This window comes from Dipodomys spectabilis, unplaced genomic scaffold (assembly GCF_019054845.1).
Source record: "Dipodomys spectabilis isolate Male_0828 unplaced genomic scaffold, ASM1905484v1 ptg000043l, whole genome shotgun sequence".
NCBI classification, from domain to species: domain Eukaryota; kingdom Metazoa; phylum Chordata; class Mammalia; order Rodentia; family Heteromyidae; genus Dipodomys; species Dipodomys spectabilis.
This window is the reverse complement of record NW_024870720.1, coordinates 9,426,156-9,446,115: the sequence shown is the minus strand read 5'-3', so window position 1 is coordinate 9,446,115 and position 19,960 is coordinate 9,426,156. Positions and strand designations below refer to the sequence as shown.

The window sequence follows — 19,960 nt, the reverse complement described above, 5'->3', positions numbered from 1 at the left end:
CCAGAATCTGCAGCTACTTGGAGCTACAGCCATTGAAGATAAATTACAAGATCAAGTACCTGAAACCATAGAGACACTAATGAAAGCGGGCATCAAAATCTGGATCCTTACAGGGGACAAGCAAGAAACTGCCATTAACATAGGTAATCCGCCTGATTCAAGTTTTAAATCTGGGTGCTTTTTAACAGGTTGGTACATTTTAGTAAAATGGATTAGAGACATTTTGAGATTGGAAAGATTTTTCCGGATCTGTAAGGTTATTAGGCTTCTCACTCAGTGTCCTTGTGGCGCCTTTGAAAGGGAAGCGATCTCTGTGCAGCCCAGCTTTATCTCCTGCAGCAGCACAGACCTCTCACCTTTGTATCTCCACCTACCCCGTCCTTCCTCCCTTGGTGACTGGAGCTCTGGCAATGCTTCTGCACTATCACTGCTGGGTGACTAACACTTGTTTCTAAGTTAAGAAATAAAGTTGGCCAGTTTGCCTTCATGCTACTTGCTCAACTCCCAAATTTTTTAAAAGACTTCAGGTGATTCAGTTTAAGTTTCTGTTACAGATTATCATAGACTGGGTGGCTTTTAACAGATATTTCTCTCTCACGGCTCAGGAGATTGAAAATCCAAAGCCAAGGTTCCTGAAGTATAGCTCTCTGCTGAGGCTGCCTATCCTCGTTTGCAGAAGTTACTTGCTCATTAGGTCTTCACCTGGCCTTTCTTCTAGCATTTGTACCCCTCTCTGTCTTATAAAGATGCTAGTCCTATTACTTCTGAGCCCTGCTTTAGTCCCTTTGCAAGACTATAACAAAAATACCCTAAACCCAGGGGCTTAGAAACAACAGAAATTACATCTCATAGTTCTAGAGGCTGGAAAATCCAGAGTCAAAACCTCAACAGATCCAGTGTCTGCTTCACACATCTCTTTGGTGTCCTTTTGAAGGACACTGGTCTCCTTCATGATTGGCTCAACCTTTGTGACCCAATAACCTCCCAAAGGTCCCACCTCTTATTATCATCACATTGGTAGTTATATTCCAGTATATGAATTTTGGAGAAGCATAACTATTCAGACAATAGGAGGCCTCACCCTTATGATCCTATGTACCTCCTCATGGGTCCTGTGTCTAAACATAGTCTCATTGGAGTTCTGGCTTCAACATGTGAATTTGGGGGCAGGGAGACACAATTCAGTCCATAACAGAGGTCTTACTAAAAAGAAAATGAGTAGTCAATGTTGTGGTACCAACAGTATACAAAAAGAAAAATTGTCTACAACATGAGACCACAAGAAGAGAGAGAGGAGAGACAGAGAGAGAGAATATTCCAAACCATGCAATGGAATGAGATCACAAATGGACTTGGTAGGGTTCCCTGTTTTTCTCCAACCACATTCCACTGTAGCAAGCTGGCATTACAGGCAGAGATGGATGTAGGAAAGGGGAGGTTTGCGATAGTCAGTTTACCATTGCAAAAGAAGACAGGCAGGGAGAGATGCTGCAGTGTCCCTAGAGAGAAGTGGCCAGGAACCTGGATGCAAGGGGTAGCCATCCTCTCCTCTTCCACGGTGATTTGGAAAGCCATTGGTTTCTTTAGCACTTGCTGTTGGCCATTAGGAAGGATGTCCATATACATTTGGTACCTTTAAATCAGTGAGAATCCTTACCACGGTCTCTTCTGTAGTGTTTTGAACACAGCTCCCTCCTCTCCTGCCAAAAAACAAAAAACAAAAAAAACTCCCTGTATCTTATCTCTTGTAGCAATTAAGAGAATTTTATGGTGTGTGTGTGTGTGTGTGTGTGTGTGTGTGTGTGTGTGTGTGTGTGTGTGTAATGAGGCTTGAACTCATGGCCTGAATGCTGTCCCTGAGGGGTTTTTTTGTTCAAGGCTTAGTGCTCTACCACATGAGCTACAGCTCTACTTCTGGCCTTTTGACGATTAATTGAAGATAAGAGTCTCATGGACTTTGCTGCTTGAGATGGCTTTGAACCACAACTTTCAGATCTCAGCATCCTGAGTAGCTAAAATCCAGGCTTGAGCCACCAGTGCCCAGGCAAGGATTTCATTTTTTTTTTTTTTTGGTCGGTCGTGGGGCTTGAACTCTGGGCCTGGGCACTGTCCCTCAGTTCTTCAGCTCAAGGCGAGCGTCCTACCACTTGAGCTACAGCACCACTTCCGGTTTTCTGGTGGTTTATTGGAGATAGGAGTCTCACGGTCTCTCCTGCCCAGGCTGGCTTTGAACCACGATCCTCAGATCTCAGCCTCCTGAGTAGCTAGGATTACAGGCGTGAGCCACCAGCGCCCGGCAAGGATTTCATTTTTAACTTCTTGTAAACCTAGAAAAACCATTACTCCCTTTTTAAAAAAATAAATCCTTTTTAGATGTTTTGATAGTATCATTACTTTAATATCTCACTTCCCTGGAAACATTAATTATATCCTCAATTTCCTCTGTGTACTCAGGGCATTCCTGCAAACTGCTGAGGAAGAACATGGGAATGATCGTCATCAATGAAGGCTCCCTTGATGTAAGTAACATTGTTTCTCAAAACCATCTGTGCCAACTTAACTACCTTATATTATTTTATTCTGTGTTCACATACATGTGGGAATACATTGTTTTACTGTCACACTATTTTCACACTTTGATGTAACTTGATGAAAACTTTGTATCTGTGAAGGCTAAAAGAAATGGCCAGAGATCTCCTTAATATTGTAAGATGGAAAAGCTCCTTTAGAAATCTCCTTGTGAAGACCCCCACCCCCCACCCCTAAACACCCTGTTAGACCAACCTCTCCTCCCCATCCCTCACCCCTGGGTAGATATTGCTGGCTGACTGGGGCTTGTTCCTATCTGGGTTTTCTATTTTGCAGATTAAGCATTGTATATCTGCTTTATATGTATTGCTTCTTTTTAAATTTTGGAAACAGTCAACACTAGTGACTCATTCCTGTAATCTTAGCTACTTTGGAGACTGAGATTCAGGCAGAAGATATCTGCTAGGTTCCATCTCCAAAAATAGCCAGCATAAAGAGGGACTGGAGACATGGCTCAAGTGAAAGAGTGCCTGCTGAGCAAGCAAGCAGCACAAACATAAGGCCCCCTCTCCTTAACAACGCTGTTGAATAGTACAAAATAGCCATTCCTCGCTGGCTTGAGCATGTAATTCTAGCTACTTTGGGGGTAGAGATCAAGGGATCATACTTCAAGGCCAGCCCAAGCATAAATGTTTTTAAGACGTCATCTCAGTCTATAGCTGGGCATGGTAGCACGCACCTACTATCCTACCCTATGGCTAAAGCTCAGTGGCTAGATTCAATGGTATACAGCTGTCACTGTCACTTTGTCAGTGACAAAGGTAGCATAAATAGGAGGATTTCAGTCCAGTCTGACCCAAGAAAAAAGCAAGATCCTTACTGGAAAGTAATGAATGCAAAAAGGGATTGAGCCAGGCACCAGTGGCTTATACCTGTGATCCTAGCTATTCAGGAGGCTGAGATCTGGAAGACTCAGTTTGAGTCCAGCCCATCTTCAAAACAACTAGCAAAAATCAAGATTGGAGACATGGCTTAAATGGAATAACACCAGTCAAACAAGCATAAGACCCAAAAGAAAAGGAAGGAAGGGAGGAAGGAAGGAAGAAAGAAAGGAAGGAAGGAACAGGAGGAGGGGGAGAGATTGGCCGAGTGGCTCAGGTAGTTGTATTACTTTAATATCTCACGTAGAAAGTGTGAGGCCCTGAGTTCAAAGTCCAAAACTTAAAAAGAAAAAAATAATCTAAGAAGGAAGATCTATTGTTTCGTTTTTGATGTGTTTTGTTTTAATGTTCTAACTTCTGGAGAGAAAAAATATGAATTCTTAGGATGCTGTTTTTATTGCTATAATCACTTGCTGTCAATTTGGAAAAAGGATAAAAACTTACCAGGAATACAGGTATAAAACAGAAGTTAACAATATAATGTGTAGGTCAGATGACCTCTTGATACTCTAAAGTCAAGGTGACTGTGATGGAAGGTGGAAGACAGAGCAGGAGAGGTGATGATTATGCAAGTGCTTGAAATAACCATTGTGACGCAGAGTGGAGCAAGCCTGATAATTAGGGCTGTGGGTGAAGCTGAAGGGCTAGCTATGCAGAAGGGTTGGGGATGAAGGGGCTGAAGAACATGTTTAGAAGTTAGCGATGGAATGGAAATTCTCTGTAATAATTGTTTGACTTCAGATTTTTTTCATTAGAATGGTGATCTCTTACTTCATCCTCAAAACAGTCCTCTGATACTTTCTTTTCCCCTTTCTTGGAAATCATTGAGCAACTTTGTAACTTAAAGAATGGTAGATGGTTTTGCAGCTGTCAAAATTGTTTATGCCTTTAATTATTGAACAAGCGCTATTGTGAATCAAAACCATAATCCTAAAAACACAAGCTGGAAACAGAAATTCCACCAGTGAGTAGACATACTTCTTGTTTACTCAACAGGCTCTGTGCCAGGCACTGAGAGCAAAATACTAAATGGCATTGTAGCTTTCAGTTGTCTCCATTCTCCACCCTCACATGTATGAATTTTCAGCTATTACAGCCAAAATTATGACTAAGACCGCCCAGGCAGAAAAGCTTTCTAAAAGCTTACACATCATAAGGGAAGCAATAATGTCTACAAATAACAGTATAAAACTGATATGTAAACAAGGCAAGATTATTCACTATGGGACAACTGCGAGGTTTAAGGCATATGCTTCTGAAGAAAGTGAAATCAAGTTACATAGAAGTGAGAAAGTAAGGAAGGGAGACTCATAGAAAATTCTCACAAGTAAATCCAAGGCATATGTGCTTAAGTAAATCTAAGCACCTACTGTCCAATTTAAGTTGCAAAGAGGGAAAATTACATATGGTAGAAAGTGGATCTCCCACCTAAAGACCTGAGCTCCAGAGTTGCCTCTCTAGGGATGGCCATTTGTTCCAGAGTCTTATGTTTATCCTTGGGTGTGGTGCTGTACCTAAGGGATGTGATATGCATATCCATTATTGCTAAAATAATGATAGCACAGTGGATCTTATTAAAAGTTCTGTACTTGCTAGTATGTGTAAAGATACCTGATTCTTTTAAACTGCACTAGGATAATGACAAGGTACCTATAAAGAAAGAACAAAGAGTTAGAACTGAAAAGGTGATCTCAGGCCAACCCATAGCAAACTGGGCCATTCGAGAATATGCCTGCAGAAGAAGAAGAGCAGTTCCATAGTTGGTGCATAAGAGGTATGATGTATCAGGATGATTGTACGTAGGAAGTTTGGAGGGATAGGGAAGTGTGGACCAGGTGAAGGGACCAGGATCAGTAGGGGAAATGTCATGTATGAAAGGGGTTCAGAGACTTATTCCACATGGCCCTTGAGAGTGGTTACAGAACTAGCTTACACTTGTTCACTGCACTGTGAAAACTATATGGAAATAGTCCCATCTCCCTGGTGGCCTTCATGCTGTTGTCAGTAACACAGCTTTCCCAACACTTCAAGGAAATCAGAGATTGGACCAGTGGTGTTGAGCCCTGGTGATTTGACAGGGCACCTATTCACCTCAATTTATGCCTTTACCTACAGTGTGGCAACATGGCTTCTTTTTCTTTTAGTCTAATCCATATTTTTCTCTCTAATTCATAGATATATGTGTTCTTAAATGTTTTCAGTATCTTAGTGTAAATAGTAATCTGAAAAGTCAAATATAAAAAAAATTACACAGGCTGTGTTAGTGTGTGGTTGACAGTCACATTTATTCTCATTTGAGACCCTAAGGTAGTAAAAATCAGTTAATAAACACCACAAAGGTAGTGTGTTCCCACCTCTGAATGCACAATTTCATCAGAAATAGCGACCGTGCCTGTCTGCTTTTGTTCATCATTCTTTCCCCAGGCACCACAAATTGTCTAGGACACAGTAAATATGCTATAAATATTTCAGAAGTGAGTCACTACATAAATTTAAATTAAGGGTTTCCCTTTTTAAAAGTTGTATATCGGTTTTATATTTGGTGGTAACTCATCCTACCTGCTATTTTTAAAGTAAGGTGGTTAAAAGTGTCCTGATACATTCAAACAGCAGTTTGGGAGACGAAGCACCACACTGTGTTTCTCTGGTTTCACACTAATTTGTCCAGACCCCAACCACCAAGCCTTCGAGCCCAGCAGTCTGAGGAAGGTTTCTTCTCCCTGGGAGCTAAGTGGTAACTTTACAAATCCAGCTTTTTAGGGTTAGACCTACTGGGGTACAGTCATCTGTTTCTCAGCAGGAAAAGAAACATCACTTTGCATTGTGCTATCCAATCTTGTGTCATAAAATCCACAGCTGAGATTTCAGGCAAATCACAAAAACTGCTAGAACGCCTGTAGGTAAATCATTATTTGTTTTCTTCATTGCTAAACAAAAGAATGCATCCTGTCTGTGTTCAGATTGTACTGGTAGATAGTAAGAAAATACAGGATTATCACTGCATGAACACAAAGAATAATTAACAAGCAATAAACTTAGGAACATAATGTCTCAGGAAATAAATTATGGGTGTATGTTTTGTTAAGTGACAATTTTAATGAGTACATTGAAATTATTCTCTGAAATAGCTTAGTGGTTAAGACCATAGTTCAGCCCCAGGCTGACTGTGGGACCCTCAACAAATTAAAATCAACTTCTCTAAGCCAAAGTTTTACTGCCTATAAAGTGAATGCCACCTTTGGTATGGCAAAACACTAATTGGTATGATACAAGTGCATAGCCCATATATAAATGAGATGTCATGAACATTTGTAGAAAGAATAGTATTCCAGGAGGATTCAGGCAGGAGGGGGAACGTGGGAGAAAAATGAGGGATGGGCTAACAAGTTCAACAAGAAATGTAAACATTACCTTACATATGTAACTGCAACCCCTCTGTACATCACCTTGATAATAATTTTTTTTAAAGAAAGAGTAGTATTCCAATAGTTTGTAGCTTGCTTTGTGTGGTGAACATTTTCATTATGAAACATATATTTGTTTTCCATCTTTTAATCTTCTTCCTAAGGTGGCAAGTCATTGCTATAGATTGCCTTTATGTATATGAATATGCATACGTGTATATCCACTATATCTATTGTTAAGAGCTGTTCAACTTTTTTAACCAAATACTGTTAAAAATTAAAAGCTGAGTCTCTTTTTCTTATATTTCCCCTTAATAAAATACGGTATTTGAACTTCTTAAAAATTCACATAGTAAACCCTTTTCCTAGCCAGGTGTGGTAGTTCATGCATGTAATCTCAGCACTCAGGAGACTGAGGCAAGATTATGAGTTTGAGGCCGTCTTGGGCTGCATAGCAAGACTGTTTCGAGGGAGGAGAGGGGATCAGAAAGGAAGGGAGGCAAGATTTCCTCCTAGTGATCCTACTAATGGAAGTCTTTGTCTCTCATAAAATGAAACCATTACAAAAAAAAAAAAAAATCCTGGGCTTGCTAGTAGCATCTTTTAAGTCTCAAGTGATTATACTTCTTGGGGAAAAAAACTGTTGAGCAATTTTTAAACCTTTAAATAGATGCATAAAACCAACTGCTGTTGAGGGTACATACAGGAGTCTCACATATAGGAGTCCCACTCTACAGAGCTGACGTGGGAAGCTGAAGGTTTCTTGCCTCCATTTCTTCCCACAGTCTTTCTTTGCCTCCTTCCTGGGTACTGCCAGGATATTGCGTACTGACTGTCCTCACCCAAAAGGCTCTTGTAGCATGGTATCAGTGTCAATCAACATTTCTTAGGCAGAAAGTCTCGTTCTTAGAAAATAAGAATTTCAACTGAGAAAAATTATCATTAAGAATCGCCGGGGGTTGGGAAGGTGGCTCAGTGGTAGAGAGCTTGCCTTGCATGCATGAGGCCCTGGGTTCGATTCCTTAGCACCACATAAACAAAAAGAAAAAAGCCAGAAGTGGCACTGTGGCTCAAGTGGTAGAGTGCTAGCCTTGAGCTAAAGAGCTGAGGGACAACGCCCAGGCCCAGAGTTCAGGCCCCACGACCAGACCAAAAAAAAAAACAAAAAGAATCGCCGGTGGCTTACACCTGTAATTCTTGCTAATCAAGAGGCTGAGATCTGAGGATTGCAATTTGAAGATAGCCCAGGCAAGAAAGTCTGTGAGACTCTTATCTCCAGTTAACCACTAGAAACCAGAAGCAGCTCTATGGCTCAAGTAGTAGAGCACTAGCCTTGAGTGAAGAGCTCAGGGATAGTGCCCAGGACTTGAGTTCAAGCCCCATGACCTACAAGAAATTTAAATGAATAAATAAATAATCATCTATGGGCTGGAGATATGGTTGAAGTGAAAGAGCGTTTACCTAGTAATGCAAAGCCCTGAGTTCAAACCCCAGTATTGCAAAATAGAAAAGGAAGAGAGGGAGGGAGGAAGGGAGGGAAGGAAACAAAAGGGAAGGGAAAGGAAAGGAAAGGGAATCATCTAAAAGTTGGTCAAAAAATCCTTTAGGTATTTACTTAAAAATTGTTTTAGATGCTTTGTATAATTTGTGTGTACGTGTGTATGTACATGTGCATGTGTGTGTGTACCTATCCTAGGGCTTGAACTCTGAGCCTGCATGCTGTTCCTGAAATTTTTTACACAAGGCTCTCACTCTGCTACTTGAGACACAGCTCCAGTTCTGGGTTTTAAAAGTCTCATGCACATTCCTGCTTGGACTGGTTCAAACCATGATCGTAAGATCTCAGCCTCTGAAATACCTAGGATTACGGACGTGAGCCAGCAGTGCCAAGTGGTTTATATAATTTTTTGTCACAGTACTTTGAACCACTTCATGAGGAATTCTGATTATGCTCTTTATCTGAGACAACTCTCTCAGATCTGCAGAGCAAGAATTTCAATCTTTCAGTTTGTCCTAAACTAAGTTGTTCAAAGTCAATTTGTTAAAAACTGTATGCATTTAAACTGTGAGCTAAGAACTAAGGAATCTCATGCTGTGACCTGTCTATAACTCCCAATTTCTAATTAAAATCTCTTTAAAATGACCTAAGATAGTACATACTGGGCCGTTGTATAATTATCCAAGTATCTCATGCATTCCAAGCTCTGAATCTCTGGAAGTACTTCCAGCCAACTACATGTGTCATTTTTTTTTCCTATTGGTTTGATCTAACCGTCTACATGATAGAAACAGTACTGGAGATGTTTTGCATTGAGATAGCTCGGGGTTTCGTCACTGTTTTATCTTTTAAGTGACGTATGAGGGACTATCATTTCTTAAGCCATTAACTCAGCTGTGTGACTTAAAGGACCAAAAATGTTTTAAAAGTGCCAAAACCATCTTTCCTGAGTCCCCTATGGTATACTCTGCATCTCAGTCTCACATGCCCTAAGCATCTTTTTTTATGAGAGGACTTGTGGAATTTCTCCCTCGAGATACAGTTAGATTTTAAGTCTAATTACTGTTCTGTTTCCTTCTTTCTACTGACTGGCTTTGGGGGAGGGGATGGGAAAGCAAGGAGGGAGAAATATTCACTCTACATTTATTGAATCAACAAAAGTAATATCTAGAGAATAATTTTTCCCTGCTGAATCAAAGACTGTCAGTGTTCCATGTTTAACTCCTAAGGAGTCCAGGTGATACGGACTGTGACTTTTCTAGACTGGCCGTGCTGCTGTGGATATATATATATATATATATATATATTAATATATATATATATATATATATATATATATATATATATATCACAAATCAGAAGTGGGGAAACTGCACCATCTCTCCCCAGGAAAATGGAACTTTCTGACTTCATATGAGAAGGGCACTGTGCCCCTTTGGCCTAGGTGCTGTGCATTGCTATTCTAATGAGAATAGAATCAGAAGCTTCCATTTACAAAGTGCTTTCTACTTTGTGCTGGTCTAAAGACTAACCAAGAACAATGGTATTTACACTTGGAAATAGGAATAGGCAGATACTATTATGCCTCTTTTTACAAGTGAGAAGTCAGAAAGTATCTTGACCCAACACAGGTAGGTTACTAGAGAGACATAGCTCATTATTTGATTCTGTAGTAATAAATGAACCTTTCTTGACCCCAGCTGCCACAGTTACCAAACAAGCATAAAGAACATATACACCCCTTTAAGGTGACGTAAGAATTAAAGCTGTACCTGTTGAGCTAGGAGCAGTGGCTGGCATGTAGAAAGAAAAATGAGAAGTGTGAACATGCCCATGAGCAGTGCTGTTTGAGAGTTCTTCATGGCCAGTATTTGTAAGAGATGACTTTAAACAGCAGCCCTGCTCTTAAGCTAATTGCATTTCTCCATTTCATTTGAGAATATGGCCTTAGACCAGCCATACACTTGATTATGGATACCATTATTTCCCTTCAGTGATATATTTTACAGAAAAAATGAATGGGTTGGCCACATTGGACATTGCGTTAACAAGCATTAAAATATATAATTTTCAACACCATAGTAAAAGAAAACCCTTTATGGAATTGCTAAAAAAAAATTTTTTTCGAGCTGGATTTTACTTTGTAACACCATGTAAATTTCTACTCTAACTTATAAGACATTCGGGACATAAATGTTGAAGTTGTCATCTGTACCCTTTTAAGTTCAACTTATATGTTTTATGCAGACAAACCTCACTGTTTTGGGAACCAGCCACTGTTGAATGGCTTCTGAAAGACATCCAGAATAAGCAAGTAACTGACTTGACTCCAGAAAAGAAAAGAGGGGGGAAAAAAAGAAAAGAGAAAAAAAAGAAAAGAAAATGTGGGCTACTTCAGGTTCTGTTTTGATATGTCCCCTGGGTCTAATACAATACATTTTGTATTGCTTTGAGAAATAGTTTAGACAGGTTTTAAACCACTCCTGAATTTTCCACTTGAAGTACTTGTGCTTCAACCATTGGATTTTCTCTTACCATTAGCAAAAAACTGTGGCAGCTTTGGGGCTTGAAATATTAAGGGCTTAGTTAAATTTCTAAAGTGTTCATGTTTCTCTCTCAGAAGCAAAGATACTTTTCAGTAATGCTCACATGATAGGAAGATTGCTGGCACCAAACAGGCTTCAGGGAAGGTAACTTTCTTACCTCTGAACGAATTAAATTGCTTTTTTTTAAAGTGGAAGCATTAGCAAATGTGAAAGCATTTGAAGAAATCATCTATTTCCCTTTCTGCTGCAAGCCAAATATATGTGGCAGAAGAAGTCACATGAAACTCATTGTTTGGTCTCACAGACCTAAATGTGTTCCCTCTTGTAAACACAAAGTAGCGAATCCCTCCAGGGGGCAGGATCCAAAGTGAAATTGTTCACAAGTTCAGAGTGTTTCTGTTTCAAGAAATTCTTCCTCCCTCAAGCCTGAATATTCTCTACCTCATTTTGGCTAAACATCTGAACTCTTCCCTGAGACCTAGAATTACATGTAAGTGCTTTCTAACCAGTCTGCCCTCCTCCTGTTCTCCCTAAAAGCTTGTTGACATTTCTGAGGGGAGTGAGCCATGCCTTCTGCCTTTGTCACATGCTCTCCTGCTCCATACCTTTGACACAAACTGTAAAAACCCAGCACTGCCATCTATTTAAAAAACCTATGAGGCACATAGGCACACGTGATTCTCCATTCCCATAGAGCTATTTGTCCCGTTACAGATGGAGCCTTTGAGTTCATGTAGCCATGGAGCCATGTAATCTTAAACTCCCATCTTGTTGGCTCCAGGTCCAGAGCTCTGCTTTTACCTGGCTGTTTTCATTGTTTTAAAACCAGTAGAGCTTCTTTTTTCTTTTTTTTTTTTTTTTTGGGGGGGGGGGGGGGTCCGGTCATGGGGCCTGAACTCTGGGCCTGGGCGCTGTCCCTCAGCTCTTCAGCTCAAGGCTAGCGCTCTACCACTTGAGCCACAGCACCACTTCCGGCTTTTTTCTTTTTGCATATGTGGTGCTGAGGAATCGAACCCAAGGCCTCAGGCGTGCAAGGCAAGCACTCTACCGCTGAGCCACCTTCCCAGCCCAAAATCAGTACAACTTCTTTTGTGATAGAATGAGTCAACCTCAAGAAATGGCATTGTAGGGAACACTAAGTAGCGTAGCCACTGAACAGCATTTCTATATCAAACTTAACAACGTATTTTCACTAACTCACCCTTTTCCTTTTCTGATTATCACCAAGGCTGCAGAGCAGCTGAAAGAATGATACTCTGCTAGAAAGGGGCACATCTGGGCATCCGACAGTCTCAGAATTTATGGATACAACTGTGCATGGATTTTATTGCATGTACACATGAAATAATGGAAACTGAGCACATTTGGCCTCTGTACTGAGAAAACCTGGCCAATAATACTTTTTTCAGTACACCTGCATTAATTACTTCAAATCATTAATAACATTTATCCCAGGAACAATTTTCTCGAAGGCACCATTGATTTGGTAATTTGCTTATTTTCTCAAAACCAGTTGTATATTGTGAGCAACCTCTTCGTGACTGAGTGAGACCTGACCTACAAGTGACTGGATGTCTGCCAACCCAGTTCCTCCAAGAATGCTGCCTTCCTTTCACACTTGAATCACACCCGCCACTGGAGAATATTTAATACCAAGTTCCAAATAAGTGTTTAGGAGGCTTTCAGTGGCGGTTTAAAATAATTACCATGAGGGCTTTGGTTTTAAAAAAAAAAACAAAAAAAAAAACCACCTTTTATCCACAAAACTATTTAAATTATATAATGATATCCTCTACCTCATTCTTCCTTCCTTTCCCTGGATTTGGGAGTCTGCAGCAAAGCAAGTCTAATGCTGAAAGACAGACTGGACACAGATTTTACAGGTCTCTGTCTTCCTCTCTGTTGTACTCTAAGTGAGACTAGATGCTTCATAGGAATTATTTGCCTGATGGAACCTATCATAATTCCAAATCCCCAGTCCTTGCTCAGAGGCCAAGAGCAATTTGCCCAGTGCTACAACTTCCTCTTCTTACCTGCTTCATTTTGTGACCTGTGACCTTTTCCACATAGCATGGCCTTTCTGGCAGATTGGACTACTTCCTCAATTATAGCACCCCATCTCTCCCCTAATTCTGGAAAACCCATATCTATGTCCCAACAAAGTATAGATTTATTTTTTTGTCTCGTTTGCTCTCCCATCATCTTTAGCATTATATATTGGCTAAATGCATTTGTTTGGCTATTTTCCACTAATCTGTTTTGGAGGGCCTCTCTGACCATGTGTTTTTTAATGACTTCACCTTCTGTCTGCCCGTACCCATTTTGGAAAAAAATTATATTGGTTTGGCTCTCTCTCCATATGTTTTTAAATCATTATGTTCTAGTTTCGTATAAGGAATTTAGGAGTACCAAAGATTTTTGATCAAAACCTGTGTGAGGGAGCTAGTAATCTTGGGTGAATACAGACCAAATGAACAAGCTATATGTAAATAAAGTTCCTCTCTACTCTTAAATACATGTTCTTTTCCTGCTGCCCACAGTAGCTGGGAGAGCAGCTGATGTAAGTATTGTGTAGGAGTATGTGGAAAGTCCACTGTTCCAATGAAGAAGTAACACATTGTAGGAAAATAAGTAATAACTAATAGTTTGCCCAGGTTGTTATTGTGGGAGTCATAACTCACTCTTTAAGAATGTGCTAACACTGTCCACACCTGATATGGTCATAATGTATTAAGAATGCTCTTGGAATGCTCTGTTAATTCATAGCATAAATGTGTGAAAATTTAGAGGATGCAAAACTAGAGAAAGAATGGGACATCATTTAGTTATAAATGTCATGTATCAAATGATTATGAGGTGGAGCCATATGCCACCAAAACAGCGAGTACAGTATGTGTAAGCTTCTTTTATATGTCCTCTTATCAGACATTTTAAATTAACTGTAGGTTTTTAAAAGCAAATCCATATCAAACTGAAGTCCCTCCCACCTACAGATAAAATATATTTCTCTGCTTTAAGAATAATCAGTGCGAGAAGATTATCTTGATGTGGAGCTAAAGAAAATAGTGGCAAAACAAACTCTATATATAGTTTTCTTTATTATCATTTATGATCATAAATGACCATATTGATATGGCCATCTATGAAAAAACTAAACAGTAAAAACAAAAAACAAAACTTTTCACATGAGTCTTAACACATGAGACAACAATTAATGTCCTATCACCATGTACCAAGAGATATGTTGCCATCTAAGAAGAGATAATGCTCTCATTCTTAGAACTGAAGGACAGATTGGCTTCTAGATATTGTTTTACTTACTAAAAATGGCTTGTAGAATTGAATATTAGTAGTCAAATTGTCATTAGGAGATATCATAAGAAAATATAAAGTGATCCCATTAATATGCCATCTGGATTTTTACTGATGTGCATTGCTTGACAATACATAGTTTGTCTTCCTCTGTGCCGCTACCTCTGTTGGACTTACTACCAGAGGAGGGAAAAGAACTAGTCTTACTTGCATACCAATCATGTGCCAAGTACTAGGCAGAATCTTTTATTCTCAAGTAAAGGAGTCAGCACATTTCATCCCTATACTCTCTCTATGAAATAGTAGTCTTCTTACAAAGGAGAAAAATTGATTGAGAGGAGTCAGCCACCCTGCCTAAGGAAAGAGCAAGAAAACTTTTTGAGGTAGTAATGGAAAAGATATGAAAACGGAGGAGCAATTAGATTGGAATACATATGGCTGACAGAAAAGTTTATCAGTCAAGAAGTGAACTTTCTCAGAATCCTTTTTTCCACAAATATGACATGATCCTTTTTGAACTCTGAGCCTGTGTGGGTACCTAATGTAATCGAAAACAGATTTAGTTTTTGGAGCCTCAAGTTAGTGACTGAACCTATTCCTTATTTCTTATTGAATTTTTTTTCATTAAGGACTTTTTTGTACAAAATAACAATCCTTTTCAAAAAATGTTTGATTGCCTTATCTTTGCTGTGTTTTATACTCCCAATTGAAGTTGAGAAACACCTTGAGTTCTGAGGATCAAATTCTAGAACCAAGTTCCTTATGATGTAGTATCCCCATTGTGTTTGTCTTACATGCCACCAGTTTCCTTGTTTGTTTGTTTGTAGCATCATTTTGTTTGTTTTGCTTGCCGCCAGTGGTCCCAGAAGCATGACATGAGCCTCCACAGGCCAGCCTCTATTTTCTTACATCTCCCTTGTATAGGTTCTGCATAGAGAACCCTCTCCATGCTGACCAACAAGGTCAAAAAAGTCCTTTCCTAGTGGCTCAGCCTTCAGACAGTTGTCCTGTTTTAGCAGAGTCTCCACCTTGGTTCAACAACATTCTCGCAGGAGGTTGTAACACTAGGTTGCATTTTTGCCTTCTAAGGAAAGAAACCTGTGTTACTGATGCCATAATAAGAAGCATAGTCCTCATAAACTTCAGTCCCTCCTGACAAAGATGAAAATTGAACATTTTCCAAAAACAATCCATCATTAGCCCCCATTCTCTTCTCGTCTATCTTATTCATAAAGAAAAAGAACAAATCCAAGAGCAACAAAATTGTTTTTAGTTCAATCCATCTGTTGTAACAAAAATACCATAGACTGGGTGGCTTCAACCACAGACATTTCTTGAGTTCTGGAGGCTGGAGGTCCCCACATCAAGGTGGCAAGTGTTTTGAAATATCTTGAGTGCCTGCTTCCTGGCTTATTGAGTGCCTTGTGCGTGTTTATATGGCTGAAGGGAAGGGGCCCTTCTAGTATCTGTTTATAAAGGCATTAATCCCCTTCATGAAATCTACATCCCATGGGTGATGATTACCTCATCTTAGGGGGTTCGGTTTTTGACATATGAATTGGGGTGGGGTAGGAGAGCACACACATTTCATCCCATGACAGACTATGTTGCTAAATACTATTCAGAATTTCAATATATGAGTTTTTACTATCTGAGAATAGAACCCTCCTCATAATATAATTGCATCGTTTGATGTGCACAAGTTAATAGATGCCTAGGGATAAGAATAAAAGCTGAGTTCTTACTTTTATTGGGACCCAAACTCCAAAATAATGCCTTGATAAATAAGAATGGATACGCTTTATTGCTTTCAATATTTTTTATTTGAGGTTTGCCTGGCTGATTGACACCCTCTGGGCCAGTGATGAGTGTTCACGTATTATTTCCTGTCACAGCAAGTGAGTAACTGCAGTCCCAGGGCAAGGCGTACACCCAGTCCCCTCATCTTGTCTAGTAGACTATTTACCTACAATCTCCACCTCATGGCTGCTCTGTGAACCCTCCACCAACTACTGTTCTTTGCCTTTCCTTAGGGACCTTTCCACATTCTCAACTGGGGTGTTCCTTGGATTTATTCCTAAGTAAAACTGTCTTTTCCTGTAACCGCCCCCCACAAAGGAATTTTTTTCAAAAACATTGAAAGCAGAAAGGCTAGACACTGCAGAGGGTCGTTTGTATGCAGGTGCCCTCTGTGGCATTACATTCTGGGCCATCACAAACATAGTTCTTAGGTGGTCTGACATGGTCTGCAGATCTAGCCTCGAGGTTCTTCAGGCTGTTCCAAGGGAAGTCTTGCCAGAATGAAAATGACAAGTTTCGTACTGTGATACTTTCCAAACAAATCAGGGCTTCCGGTTTATTTCACGACAAAACGGTATCCGATTTCATTGTCCAGGATGTTCTCTGTAATTTTTATCCAGTGCTTCCTTGTTGCAGGTCATGTAAAAGTATTGAAAAGGATTGCCCCAACTGCCAGTCTTGGATTTCTTAAGCTATTCTTAAATTTCTTAAGATTGCCATTGTATTGCTTGTTCTTATTTTATCGGAGAGTGTTTTGTGAACATGTTATCTATCTGTTTTGCTAAATTCAAGTGAGACTTCAGGAAAGCCCCTTGTCAGTGATTGCTGTGAGGAATTCTGACCAGCATAATTGTCCATCTGTCTGTCTGTCTCGTTCTCTCTCTTTGTGTCTCTCACTCTTTCAGCTCTCCCCTCTCTCTTTCTCTCTCTTTCCCTACCACACCACTCCTCCTCTCACTTCTCTCTTCTCCTGCCCCCCTTTTCTTTTTCAGAAATGTTTCTTCTGAACCTGGTAAATATTTTTTGTTTTCCTTTTGTCAACTGGTGCACAAGCTGGCCCAGTCATTGTGTGTCCAGCATTAGCTGTTCATTCTGTTAGGTTCACTAGGCAATTTCTCTTATGTGAAGTAGAAGTGGATGTTGGAACATATTTACCTCTTTGTTCCCCATTTCCTTTATAACAAGAGGAAGCTGACTTTTTCTCTATTACAGTTCAGAGTATCCAAGATTATACAACATTTTTACAGGAAGAGAACAGTCTCTTCAGAGTGGTGCCGTGAGAAAAAAACATTTTAATTCCCCACAAGGTGTTATCTGATCATTAATAATTACTTATTCTTTCAGGACATTTCATTCTTTATTCTCATTCAGTAACAAAATATAAACAGGGATATAGCTAGAGATACAAATAGATAAGCTGTCATATATCATGCTGTGTTGTACAAGGAGAAACCAACAACAACAACAAAAAAAGAGTGGAGAATCCAAAAAGTGAAAGTATTTTTAATCCAGGTGTTGGTGGCTCACATCTGTATCCCATCTACTCCAGAGCCTGAGATCTGGAAGATCAACATTCAAAGCAGGCCTGGGAAGAATGAAATTCTGTCTTCAGAAGAAACCTGTAAAAAAAAAAAAAAAAAACAGGGCTAGAGATGTATCTCAAGTGGTCAAATACCAATTCAGCACCAATTTGTTTGCTGTAGGCTTAAAGAGAGCACAGAACAGCACCCATCAGGAGAGTAAAGATTTAGAGAGTAAAGAGAAGACAGGCAAGCAAAGTTCAAAACTGAGGAGATTAGGGGAAGGGAAGCTTTAAGGGCAAGAAAGAAAAGTTGAGACAACTTTCTGGTATGAATGTATAAATGCTCTTAGTAAGGCTAGTAGATGTTTACTGAGTGAAGAGGACAATTTCCTATCATGAGGAAAGGTAAAAAAAGGTCTGGAGTAGCCTCCAGGAACAACAAAACCTCCCAGGTCTGGGTGAACATCCAGCCCAGCAGGTCTAAGAACTAAGAGCACTGGAATCAGCTGCCCTTCTGGAGAGATGGCCTGTTTCCTTTTGCGAGGACCTAGAACCAGGAAGTGGTGTTGGTTGTGGCTCACAGGTTGTAATTGATAACACTGAGGCAGAAGGCACAGCAGGAGAGGCAAAGGGCCTCTGGTGAGCGCTGGACTGTGCTGGGTGCTGGAGTCCTGGGAGAGGTGCTGGCTGAGATTGGGCCTCACAAATTCTGCTTTCCCAGTGGCTCCCTCCTCTATCTGGCTGGTCATCACAACCTTGATCTTTCTCCTGCTCTCTGCTCTGTCATGCTCCCCAACTGCCCCAGCGTTGAGGTGTGTCTCATGCCCCTGTTTTACTCAGTACACAAATAAAAAGCAGTGGCAAAAGAGCTTAGATTGTGCGGAGCAGCGCCGTCTTTGATCCTCTTCCTCATTTAGCTGCTCATTTATACATTTTCGTGTTCACAAGTCAGTAAATTTAAATGTTTAAACATTTTCCCCTTCGGTAGCCAAAGAGAAAACAAAGCAGCCTCTAATATGGTAATAAATTTTTATCTGTGGCTACAGGAGATAGGCTCCAACACCATCCAGCCAGAAAGTACAGCTCTGAGCTTAGAAGGAAAAGCAAGCAACTTTCATAAATAAAAGAATTTTAAATATTCCCAGCAGTAAGTAAGGATTACAAAAACCCCCAAAAACTTGTAACTTGCAGTACACAGCCAACAACAGAGCTCCTTCTAACAGAAGACTATTGAACTAAAACAAGAACATGTTCGCAGCTTTTCAGGGGGTGTGAGCTTGCACCCTAGGTGGGCGACAAGCATTCACTGTGGAAAGATTTTCACTCACCTCCCCAGAATGTTACTTGTTACATCTCCTGACACCTCTTGATTGGCTGAAGATCTGTGATAGTCACCAAGGAAACCCAGGAGTACTGATGCCACAAATAAGAGTTTTTGTCAGCTTTTAAGGTGTTGGAGAATGCCTGAGAAGGGAGGAGGAGGGGCACTGCTCCCACAGCTTGGTTAATGAGGACCTTCCACAGTGCTGGGGTTAACTTCATTCTGTCTTGTTTTGTATCTGATCGCAGAAATCTTCCTGGGAGTCCTTCTCAGTTTCCCTTTCAGGTTTTCGGCCCTGAAATCACTTGAACAATAGCTTTTAAAATAAAAATCAGAGGTGTAGTCTCATGTGCAGTTGGTCTGTCTATATGATAGTTTGGGGTTGTTTCCTAGGAAATTAGAACAAGGAGGGAAGACTATTCATATCTCTCTCTCTCATTCTGTCTTTCTTTTTCTTCTTTCCCTCTCCCTCCCTTTAGCCTTCCCTTTCTTCCTCCCTCCCTCTCTCTTTCTTTTTGTCTCTGTGTCTGTGTGTGTCTCTCTCTCTGTCTCTCTGTCTCTCTCTCTGTCTCTCTCTCTCTGTCTCTGTGTCTGTATCTGTCTGTCTGTCTGTCTGTCTGTCTGTCTCTCTCTCTCTCTCTCTCTCTCTCTCAGTGAAAATAAAAGGGAAATGGAAGGCTGCCAAGAAAATGAAATCAGAACTTATCGAGGCTTTCATTCAATAACTGTTTCCTGAGCATGTGTAATTGCAGGCATTCACTTGCTTCCTGGGAACAGGTTATTGGTGGTCTCTCCCCTCAAGGAGCTGAGGGTTTGCTGGCACAGGCTGAGTTGCACCAGGCTGCGTAAAGCACACGTGGGAGCTGGGTGGGTAGGCTTACTCTGGAGGAAGGGCTCTTTCAGTGGTGAGGGTTGTGAAGGAGGCAGTGGTGAGAGGTAGTCAGGTTTCCATTGCCGGGAAACTTCAGAAGATGTGGTAAGAAATCTGGACTTCATACCATGTCAGCTCTAGGGATCCCAGGAAAGATTGTAGAGCAAGGAGAGACGTGATAGATGTTTTAAAAAGAGAACTCTGTTTGACAGAGGA

General features: G+C 40.4%; 1 protein-coding gene across 5 annotated transcripts in view; it reads left to right on the top strand.

Moving 5' to 3' along the window:
• Nucleotides 1-19,960, top strand: part of Atp8a1 (ATPase phospholipid transporting 8A1) — a 215,073-nt gene that overhangs the window by 122,351 nt on the left and 72,762 nt on the right. For all 5 annotated transcript variants that reach the window (XM_042678094.1, XM_042678098.1, XM_042678097.1 and 2 more), the window contains 2 exons: nt 5-143; nt 2,455-2,519. In XM_042678094.1, coding sequence (XP_042534028.1) covers nt 5-143; nt 2,455-2,519 — 204 coding nt within the window. The remainder of the gene's footprint in view (nt 1-4; nt 144-2,454; nt 2,520-19,960) is intronic.